The following is an 11,303-nucleotide window of genomic DNA, read 5'->3' as shown; positions in this document are numbered from 1 at the left end:
TTGCATGATATCGGAGAACTAAAATATAAAAATAGGTGATGTTAACATAAAGTTAGAATATATTACAATATATTATAAATAGCGAGTGTGGAATAATGATGGATCGGTGCATGGAATTGTCCTAGGCAATTGTTAACAAGATCGGTAATCATTACTGAAATTTCATATGTTGGAGAGGCATAAGCTAACATACTTTCTCTACTTGGATCATATGCACTTATGATTGGAACTCTAGCAAGCATCCGCAACTACTAAAGATCATTAAGGTAAAATCCAACCATAGCATTAAAGTATCAAGTTCCCTTTGTCCCATACACAACAACCCTCTTACTCGGGTTTAAGCTTCTATCACTCTAGCAACTCACTATAAGCCAATCATGAATGTATTTCAACACCCTACAGCGGGAATCCTTCACATGTGCGCAGCACGGAAGGAACCATAGGACAGCACCAAAATAAAACATACAAATCAATCCAAAATACAAAACAAATCTACCCAAAACATCATAGGATGGAAACACATCATTAGATAATAATATGTGGCATAAAGCACCATGTTCAAGTAGGGGATTACAGTGGGGTGCGGTAGAGTGGACCGCTGAAAACAGACGAGGAAGGTGATGAAGATGGTGATGTTGATGAAGACGATCACTGCGGCCCCCGGTGGCACTCCGGCGCCACCGAGAGAGAGGGTGAGAGAGTCCCCCTTGTGCTTCCTCCTCCATGCCCCCACTAGATGGGGAGAGGTTCTCCCTCTGGTCCTTGGCCTCCATGGTGATGATGGCCCCCTCCGGCTTCCTCCTCCATGGCTTTCAGTGATGATGGCCCCCTCCGGCATGGTGCCGGAGAGGGCCTAGATTGATTTTTCATGGCTACAGAGGATTGCGGCGGCGGAACTTCCGATCTAGGTTTCTTTCTGGTGGTTTTGCTATTTATTGGAATTTTTGGCGTCGCTCTCACGTCAAGGGGGTCCACGAGGCTGCGTCAAGACATGAGCACCCTCCCAGGGGGTAGGGCGTCCCCTACCTTGCCGTCGCCTCGGGACTCTTCTGGCCCAACTCCAATGCCTCGGGGTTCTCTTTTGGTCCATAAAAAATCACTGTAAATTTCCAGCTCATTCCGAAATTTTTTATTTCTACACAAAAAACGACACGATGGTAGTTCTGCTGAAAACAACGTCAATCCAGGTTAGTTCTAATCAAATCATACCAAAATCATATAAAATCGTTGTAAACATGGCATGAAGACTTCATAAAGTATAGATAGGAGGATGGATGGATGCGGTCCAATGGCTAAAGCTCTGCCAGCTTCTTGTAGACTGGCAGTCTCCGAGAGGAACCTTAACCCCACGTTGCAGACGTATCGAGCTGCCATGTCATCTAAAGCCAATATGTATAGTCACTCATACAATAAGGTTGGTTGTATGGTTGGCTATTAGACTACTACTTTTTTTATCTTCCCTCTTTCTCTTTTATTGTATTTATTACTTTTGCCTAGGAACAAACATATAGTTAGGCGTTTTCATGAGAGCCCGCTTCCATCATTTTTTCATGTCTCTCTTCTCCACATAAACAAAAGTGCTATGTAAGTGGGCTATGAGAGCACTATTATACTTGCTCTAGTGCATCTAGACAGAGTGAGTAGTATTATTTTTCAGGGTTCACACCCTAAAGTTCATGAGAATCTGTTAGAAGTGCACCTAGCCACTTAATTATTTGCACCTAGCTAGCCAGGCTTGCTTTTGTGGAGTACTTTCTTACTTTTCTGAGGCGTGCTCGCGGAGTAGTTGACAACGACGATAACATGGATACATCAACATGGTTAACATGGCCGGTATGTCCTAGGAAAATGATATAATATAAAAACACAAATCTGATTGTAGTACGTGTTAATTTAGCAGTGCAAGAAGTTCCAACGAGAAAGACCCTGAAAGAAAAAAAAATACACTTCACTTCTACGGGCTCTTGTCGTTAGGCTCAAACACCACATGGTTTAACTCGTTGTCATCGTAGTCTGAGTAGGTGGCACAAAACATATTGTCACCATGGTGTGGCCACAAAGTTGTATTTGATTTCTTTGGTTTGTTATTGCTATTCATATTTGATCTTTTTAGTTTTAGCAACATACATCATTGTTTCTATTACTCTAACAAGGCGAGAACGTGCAAATTTCTTCCGTCTTGTATGCTTGATTGATGCGACTTGATTCAATTGTAGATTTAAGTATTGAGCGAAAGGTTACACCTAAAGGATAGGTTATATATGGTATGGATTCATGTAGAACAAAGACACTCTACAAAAGATGAGCAACAACCCAAGAATATAGTGCTAACGACCGTTTGCTTTGGGAGGCTCATTCGAGCAAACATCGCCATCATTGAGTGTTCCTAAAAACCACTCCTAGAGAATGTTTCAGAAATTGCCATGCTGTAAGAGAGATATTTGCTAGGCTAAGAAGAAATAATTGTCATGCTATAGAAGAAGAAAATCTCATACTATAACAGAGAAAATTGCCATGCGTTTCAAGGATTTGCCACGCTGCAACAAAAGGAATTGCCAGACTAAGAAAAGAAGGAAGTTTCCGACATGTCTAGGAATCTACAACAATTTTTCTGCTAGATTAAGAAAAGGAGGAAGTTTCTCACATGTACAGGAATCGCCTGTTGCAGTAGGCAAATAGTCCTGCTACATAGAGAAGTTGCATACATACTTCAAGTAATTGCCATGCTACATCGTACATGAGTTCCATACTACACACTGGGTGTCGTTCACTCTGGATGGTGTATGGGAGGAAACATTTGCGTCATTCTCTTGGGAGGGTGCATGGGTGCGAATGGTGTACTCATGGAGATTGCGATGTGTCATTGCTTTGATATTCACATGCAAGATCAAACACACCAAAGAGTGTTCCCTAAAAACCACTCTCACAGAAAAATTGCTCAATAAGATTTTTTGACTGTTTGGTATTTAAGAGAACATGAAGATTTTGTCGTGCAAGTTGTCTCTCGATCGAAGGATTCATGCCTGTGACCCACTTATTTTTGAGTTTGAATTAATATAACCCGGTGCCATATTTTAAAACTAAAACTAAATGACGCCATGTTTTTAGCTAGTTTCAAGGGAATCGGTTTCATTGGAATCTAGAAAGGAAGGAATAGGAAAATATAGGAATACGATAGAAATGCATGTGCAAAAGAAAGAATAGGAGACCAAGAATCTTGCGTGTTTGGTTCATGAGAGTAGAAAAACATACATATAAATTTTATGAAATACATTTAAATCAAAGTCAAACCAAAAACAAATAATCAGGATGTTATTATGCCACTAGAGACTCCGGTCTCATGCCTCGTGTGTATGAGTTCTAATAGAGGTACAATTGGTTCTAAAATTCTCATGTTTTTCTCTTTGAAAATGAGATCAAACAAAGTATTTCCTTCACTTTTTCCTGGCTCTATTTATTTAATCCAAACAAAGAATGATTGCTTTTATAAGAAATTTCCTATCCTTAGAATTTTTCTATTAACGAAACATGCTTTGGATGAAATTTCTGTGGGGTTATGGCTTTATTCGTGTACACGCATGCAACACAGTTACTCGTGACATGCATTACCAAGAGTAATGCGCAACACTCTGAGAAAAGGCGTTTTGGAGGCCGAGCTCCGCGGAGGCCAAATTTTTTGAAAATTCAAAACTCAAACTTTTCAGTTGTGAAAAATTCTGAAAACAAGTATGCATATTGCATGGATGTAATGTATATGTCTCTTAAATTTCAGAATGAAATACTATAAAATGCAAGCTGTGCAAACAGAAACATAATCATGGACTTTGAGAATGACTAGTCCATGTGTTGAAAAGCCACAAATTTAGGGTTCCTCCACCTCCCGCCACCACGCGGTGGAGATCCGCCTCGTCTTTGGTGGCCTTAGGTCTACGTGGTCGCGGTGGATCCCAGCTGTTGTCGGAGGAAGGGCTCCATTTTAGATGTTTCTTTGAGTTTTCTTAGGGCTTGTGTCCGGTTCGGGAAGACGAGACGGCGGCGGCTCCCCGAAGATGGAACAAAGTTCTCCACGCCTAAGCCCAATCCCGATGGTGCGTCTAGGATCGCCAGTGGGCGTGTGGATGTGTATCTCCGGCGGATCTGTCTTGGGTGGATTTGCTCGGATTTGATCATCTACATTTGTGCGTCTGTAGGTTGGATCCTTCCGATCTACGCTACTCTTCATCGGTGACGGTTACTGTTCTGTTACACTGGTCATATGGGGTCTTAGCACGACGACTTTCCAACTGTCTACTACAACAAGTTTTGCCGGCTCCGGCGTGGGAGGGGCGATGGCGCCATCATGCATTCAGCTTGCTTCAGTGCTTGTAATCTTCGCTAGATGGTCTATGGATCTGGCTGTAATTTTTAGTATTTCTGGTGTTCGTTGTACTGCCATGATTGAAGATTAATAGATAGGAAGTTTTCACGCAAAAATAACTTTTCTATTTCTGGTTTTCGTGATTGGTTTTCTTTGAAAACTACCTCAACCGCTCAATATTTTATTCACTTACCAAATATAAATTATGTTTTAAGTACTAATTCAAGTTGTAGCAAAAATTTATTTCTGTACATAATCACATTCACAACAAAATGGCAGGTAAATCACATAGATGCATAGAAAAAATTGTGTCCTATTGTAGCGCATGGACAATTATCTAGCACTAAGAAAACACAGTTAGTACAACTAAGCCATTTAGCTTTGACAAATAATAATAATTCTAAGCTAACAGATCAACCAAACAAGAATATTTTGCCATTTTCATTGTTGTATTTACCATGTTTGTAAAGCCAAATTTACTCTTGATCAACCTTTGGTAGAATTAAATTCACTCCTTACCACTTGAAAGTTTGTAAGCCGTCCTCGCGAGCGGGCCAAGTTGCTTAGGTTGTATCTATATTGGTCAAGCCCCAGGTTGGTTCTGCATGTGTGTGTGTGTGTGTGTGTGGGGGGGGGGGGTGTTATGCCTGTATGAAGAGTTCTCCCCTCGTGTTAGACCATGCCCATCGCCGTTACCTGTCGTGTCGACTGCCTCCGGGAGTGAAGTCATCACAGAGGTTGTGCCTCCAGTGTGGTAGATGATGCCTGAGATGCAGGAGCTATGTGGTGATCCAACGTCACATATATCGATAGTGCTACCAAAGGAGATGGGCTCAGCAGGGGCACTGTCGATGGCCACGACGCCCTCACCACTGTCGTTGGAGCCCATCCTGTCACTCGCCATTGTGAACAATGGATGTTTTTATGCTATTGTCACTCACTCGTCTAAGTCTATTGGGTATGTGGTGTTTGTGGGTGACAAGGTTGATGAGACCGGTCCATTGGCACTTAATTTTGAGGCTCTCTTTATGAAAGAGTTTTGCGACTCGCTTGCCAGCTTGGAGGTGACTAGCCCTTGATCTGGCAAGAATACGGCTTGTCTCTTGGTGGGGAAGGCAAGGTCAATAAGGCGGAGAAGGCCTTAGGAGCAAGGGCAAGAAGAGTGCCATCATGAGGAAGGTATTCATGATTTCTTAACAGATGGCCCTAAGTCTCTTGAGCCGTCCTTATGATTTGGTTTGTCAGCATGATTTAGGTGGTGTGTGTAGTTGAATTGTCTTTTTGGGAGTTCCTTTGCGATGTAGGACGCGAGGGCTTGTGATAGTTGCGCGTTTGATACGTTTGTCAGGTCGATCGTGTACACATGGGGTTTCATACTTGCAGTAGTCCACATGTGATTTTTTTGTATCTTTTTTTCAATTTCCCTGTTAATAAATTGAGCAATTCTCTTATGCTTAATTAATCACAAGTCCAATCCTTTGCTTCTGTTTAGAAAAATAAATAAAATGAAGTTGTCTTTTTCACATAAATCTATCTTTGGAGTAGAATATACTACATAGTTAATCTTCGGGGCAAATCTTTTGCCTCTGTTTTAACAAAATAAAATGAAATGAAATGGAAGCATCTTACGTTTTCGCATCCATCTGTCGAGTAACTGTACTACAATGTTAGGCATATAAATAAGATTTTATACTGAGTACACAGGTCAGGTCAACCACGAGCTCTGGCCAAACAAAAGGTCAACCCAAGCCGTTTAACTTTGACCAATAGAACAAGCCGAGAGATCGCCATTTGAATCCGGCCAAACCAACCCAAAACACAATCGATTATTGCCTTGTCCTCTATCCAAACATGTGCGTCCATGGTCCATATGACCAGCCTCTCCATTCTCCAGTCCAAGCGTGCTCGGCCTAGACGCACACTCGCCGCCCACTTGCATTCTGTCCACGCGCTTTTTCGAGGCGCAAAAAGCTCTCACACTCTCTCACTCGAGCTCACCAAAATCTGATCCTAATTAATTAATCCCCTCTTGGCCTAAAGATCAGTAGATCACCATGAAGACCTGCTCATCTTCACCTATAAAAATGACCACCGATCAGTGCCTATCGATCACCAAAACACACGCAGAAAACATATGCACAGTGCCACATAGTTCAGCTAGCTACCATGGCGGTCTACTATGGCAGCGCCCTCTCGGCCGTCCTGCTGCTCTCCTTGTTGGTTCTCTCGCTCTCTGACGACGCGCCACCGTCCACACCGGTGTCACCTTCCACCGCGTGCAACGACACGACGGACCCCACGTTCTGCCGGACCGTGCTGCCGCCGCACGGCACGAGCGACCTATACACCTACGGCCGCTTCTCCGTCGCCAAGTCCCTGGCCAGCGCCAACAAGTTCGTCGGCCTCGTCGACCGCTACCTGTCCCGCCACCGCCACCTCTCACGCAGCGCGATCGGCGCGCTGCAGGACTGCAAGCTCCTCTCCGAGCTCAACGTCGACTTCCTCTCCGCCACCGGCACTGCGCTCCAGGGCACGGAGACGCTCCTCGACCCGCAGGCCGACGACGTGCAGACGTTGCTCTCAGCAATCCTGACCAACCAGGAGACATGCCTCGATGGCCTGCAGGCCGCGTCGGGGTCGTGGTCCGATCGTGGTGGCGGCCTCGCCGAGCCCATCTCCAACGGCACCAAGCTCTACAGCCTCTCGCTGTCGCTCTTCACCAGGGCATGGGTGCCCACGGCGAAGGCGCCCAAGGGAGCCAAGAAACCGCACCACGGCCACAAGAAGCCGCCGGCAGCCCCGGCGCATGCGAGGAGGGGGCTGTTCGACGCGAACGACGTGGAGATGGTCCGGAGGATGGCCATCGAGGGGCCACAAGGGACGGTGGCGGTGAACAGGGCGGTGACCGTGGACCAGGGCGGCTCCGGGAACTACACGACGGTAGGGAACGCCGTGGCGGCCGCGCCAACCAACCTGAACGGCAGCGCCGGGTACTACGTCATATACGTGCTCGCAGGCGTGTACGAGGAGAACGTGGAGGTGCCCAAAAAGATGAAGTACGTCATGATGATCGGCGATGGGATCGGACAAACGGTGATCACCGGCAACCGGAGTGTTGTCGACGGCTGGACGACCTTCCACTCGGCCACCGTTGGTAAGTGTACAATGCATATATGTATACCAGTATACCACACATTACTTTCAAGGTACAATGATACGCAACCGTTGACAACGATCAGATAAACTCATCGGGCACTTCAACATTTTTTTTGGGTCAAACCTTTTGGTCTTTCACCATCACTTAGGCATAGAACATACGTCCATATATATTCATGTATATAGTTATGTAAGTCGCGTGAATTTAGAATTTGGGTCAGTTGTTTTTCACGTGAAGGAAGAAACAACTGGAGGGAAGGAAGGAGCTCAGCGGAGAAGTCCTCTGGGTCTATTTTTGGGTGGCAGACGACCCCATTATCTATCTTAGGGGTGTGGGGGTGGTGCAGATTCACCAAAAGAAGGACATCGCCGGGGTCAGAAAAAACTGAACATCGCCTGGGTTAGAGGGATGGCCGGGGTCGGTGGCAACACGGCGGTGGGTGGCGGTTGTGGGGAGGGCGGGAAGGTGAGGCTGGCGTGGGAACCGCATGCCACTTGCGGAGGAGCCTGACAGTTAGGCCGGTGGTACGTGGAGCGGTTTCAAGGAAGAAGATGAACAGGAGGTTGGACGGGAGGTTGAAGAAAGCGATCTGGCCCTTCATATCGCATCCAACAGTTTAGATAAATCGATTGACCCTAAAAAGATTTTCAATCGACTAGCCACTAGCCACTCCCATGGTTATACTCCGTATTTTTACGGATATAGCAGGTGCTCTATTTTTGCACCAAATGTATCATTTTAAGGCATACCGAGTACTCTACAAAGTAAACTAATGTACACACGGGCACACACACATGCAGATGCACACACATTTGTCTTTTTCTTCTTCTAATATATAAGCACGCAGATCGCTTGCGTGTTCCGGAAAAAGGAAAATAGGAGGAAGTGATGAAACTTTACAAACATGCACTACACATCTATATGTATCATGTATGTATTTTATCTGGATGTTTTCTAACATAGAAAGTTGTTTTTTCAAAAATCAAGCTCAAATAGCAATTTGCGGAAAACAACAGCTTATGAAATCATCTTACGAATGGAGGAATTATGCAAAATCAAATTTAAAAGGTTTGGACGATTTTTGGTTTAAGACTTTTTTAAATCAGTTTAAGAATGGAGGGACTAAATGTTAAGATTGGTTTTTTTTTGGCGAAAATGATCCAGATCTATTATCAAAGTTCATCGGAAGTACAAAACTTCTCGGACTCTGATAAAAAAACAAAGCATCTGAAACATAATAAAAATTACATTGATATTCCAAGACCCCCAAACAACCACTACTGTCGCCAGAACGAGCCGCTGATGCGCCGCTGTCGCCGCTCCCTTACGAGAGCCGGCTTGATCTTGTCGATGACAGCCGAAAAGTCTTCGTGCACGTGCCCATAAGGACTAGCGCCCTGTAGCCGCAGTCGTCGCCGTTGAACCCTTGCATAGATCTGAAGCACCTGACACCAAATCTCAGGACAAGGACAAGAAACCCTAACCTCACCGTCACAAAGAGACGGCAAGAATCTACGCCAGAGCTACGTCGACTACGTTCACACGGACGTACTCAAGGAGGATCGGAATCCGAAAGACAAATTCGAAAAAGTAGCGCGCACCATCCGCCTGAGTGTCGCACATGCAAGGACTAAAAAAACCTAAACTAAACTACTAACTGGAGCGGAGGCACCGGGATTTCCCTCCCTGCCACCGGCCGCCAGAGCGGCAGGTAGAGGGGAGACGAATCCATGGACTCGCTGGTGAAGTTTGAAGAAAGAGTTTGCCCTAACCGCCTAGGATTAGGAAAGGAAAACGAAAACCACACTTTTGCTTAAATGTTAAGATTGTTTTTTTTATGGAAGATTGTTGTTGTTTGATATGGACCAAACAAGAGACAAAGCTGGAACTAGTGGGCATTTGTGAGCTTTGCACTTCGAATAAAAGAAGTATAAAATGGGAGTGACACTAGCTAGGCGTGCCCTCTGCTGGCAAATGGCTAGGGAGGATGAAACCTAAAAAACATCGCTTTGATTTGGTCCCATGACACCAGTGCTGGTAATGGAGCGAATTAATGAGTTGGTCCGTGTCGGATCTCAATTTTGTCTCGTGTCTCGTCCCATCATCATGCACTACCTAGTTGCGCCCAGAGAGCAAACATGCGCACACATATGCGTCACTTTCCGCTAACATGTCCACAAATTTTACTACCCCGTCCGGGTTTACTGGTCTCATTGATTTCGTGCTAAATTTTGATTATAGATTAAACTAACAAAATGTTCACGCATGTCATCAAAGATTATGTTTTTGAAAATTATGTTCAAATACGAATCTAATAAGATAATTTTTGTTGACATGCATTAACATTTTATTAGTTAAATTTTTAGTCAAAATTTGACGCAAGCTATAAAGGAGACCTATAAACCAGGACGGAGGTAGTATTATAGTAGCGCGGAACTATAATATTTTGATTTCAGTAACTTAATTTTTGGATGAACTTAATTTGAATGTACGCATGGCACAGCTGTGCATGGACAAGGATTCGTGGCGATGAACATGACGATCCGGAACACGGCTGGCCCGGCGAAGCACCAGGCGGTGGCGCTCCGGTCGAGCGCCGACCTGTCGACCTTCTACAGCTGCAGCTTCGAGGCGTACCAAGACACGCTCTACACACACTCCCTCCGCCAGTTCTACCGCGGCTGCGAGGTGCACGGCACCGTGGACTACGTGTTCGGCAACGCCGCCGTCGTGTTCCAGGACTGCACCTTCTACTCCCGCCTCCCCATGCAGGGCCAGAGCAACACCGTCACGGCGCAGGGCCGCACCAACCCGGAGCAGAACACCGGCACCTCCATCCAGGGCTGCACCCTCCTCCCGTCCCCGGAGCTCGCGGCCAATGCCGCCTTTGACACGCGCACCTTCCTCGGCCGGCCGTGGAAGAACTACTCGCGCACGGTGGTCATGGAGTCGTACATCGGCGGGCTCGTCGACGCCACGGGGTGGATGCCGTGGTCCGGAGACTTCGCGCTCGACACGCTCTACTACGCCGAGTACAACAACTCTGGTCCGGGTGCCGACACCGGCCGTCGGGTCACCTGGCCGGGCTACCACGTGCTAGGCGACGGCGCCGATGCCGGCAACTTTACCGTCGACAGCATGGTGCTCGGGGGCAACTGGCTGCCGCAGACCGGCGTGCCCTTCACCAGCGGATTGAAGTATTGACCCGTCAACTTATCATATATGCTTTGAACTGTAGACATATATTTACAGTAGGTAAATCACCTACTGTTTGTCGTAAAAAACTACAAACGTATTGATGATGTGGTCTGACTACTTCGGCTTAACTATATGATTAGAGGTGGAAGGACGTACGTAAGCAACGATAACAGGTACAGTAGTGTTATGTGGATTTGCTAGCCGGCTACTTTTTGCTACCTATAGATCTTTTGTATACGTGTGTAACAATGAGATAAAGTTGTATTACATGGAAAGCTAATTGTGGTTCACAGCCTAACATTTTGGTGCTTTTGTTGTTTGGCCATCTTATTTTTTTTATCTCCTTAACTCTGACTGTACACAATTTTCAAAAATGTTATTTTTCGAATTCTTGTTTGGTATGCAAATTTGTGATCCTCCGAGAATGCCCTTGGACCCTCCTTAGTTTAGCCGAATAAACATTTTTTTAAAAAAATGATGATGTGGCTTCTAAAAATTTAGTTCATTTTGTTAAACTAAACATGATCAAAGAATACCTTAAAAGGGTACCCATTTGCACCTCAAAGTCTAGTGCGACCACATTGTCGAAGG

At 45.4% G+C, this 11,303-nt stretch overlaps 1 protein-coding gene across 1 annotated transcript; it reads left to right on the top strand.

Annotated features, from left to right (window-relative positions):
- The first annotated feature begins 6,479 nt into the window (after positions 1-6,479).
- Positions 6,480-11,012, top strand: LOC123129495 (pectinesterase). Its single transcript, XM_044549643.1, has 2 exons — positions 6,480-7,511; positions 10,018-11,012. The coding sequence occupies exons 1-2, from the start codon at positions 6,524-6,526 to the stop codon at positions 10,716-10,718; spliced, it is 1,689 nt and encodes a 562-aa protein (XP_044405578.1). The 5' UTR covers positions 6,480-6,523; the 3' UTR covers positions 10,719-11,012.
- Positions 11,013-11,303: the final 291 nt, after the last annotated feature.

Source organism: Triticum aestivum, chromosome 1B, assembly GCF_018294505.1.
Source record: "Triticum aestivum cultivar Chinese Spring chromosome 1B, IWGSC CS RefSeq v2.1, whole genome shotgun sequence".
Taxonomy (NCBI): Eukaryota; Viridiplantae; Streptophyta; class Magnoliopsida; order Poales; family Poaceae; genus Triticum; species Triticum aestivum.
Note: the sequence above shows the minus strand (reverse complement) of the source record. Positions and strands in the feature narration are given on the sequence as shown.

Bases quoted from the DNA above. Each gene is read 5' to 3' on its own strand.
- LOC123129495 (XM_044549643.1), top strand. From the start codon at position 6,524: ATGGCGGTCTACTATGGCAGCGCCCTCTCGGCCGTCCTGCTGCTCTCC. The intron at 7,512-10,017 runs GTAAGTGTACAA...CGCATGGCACAG, and splicing joins CTTCCACTCGGCCACCGTTG to CTGTGCATGGACAAGGATTC.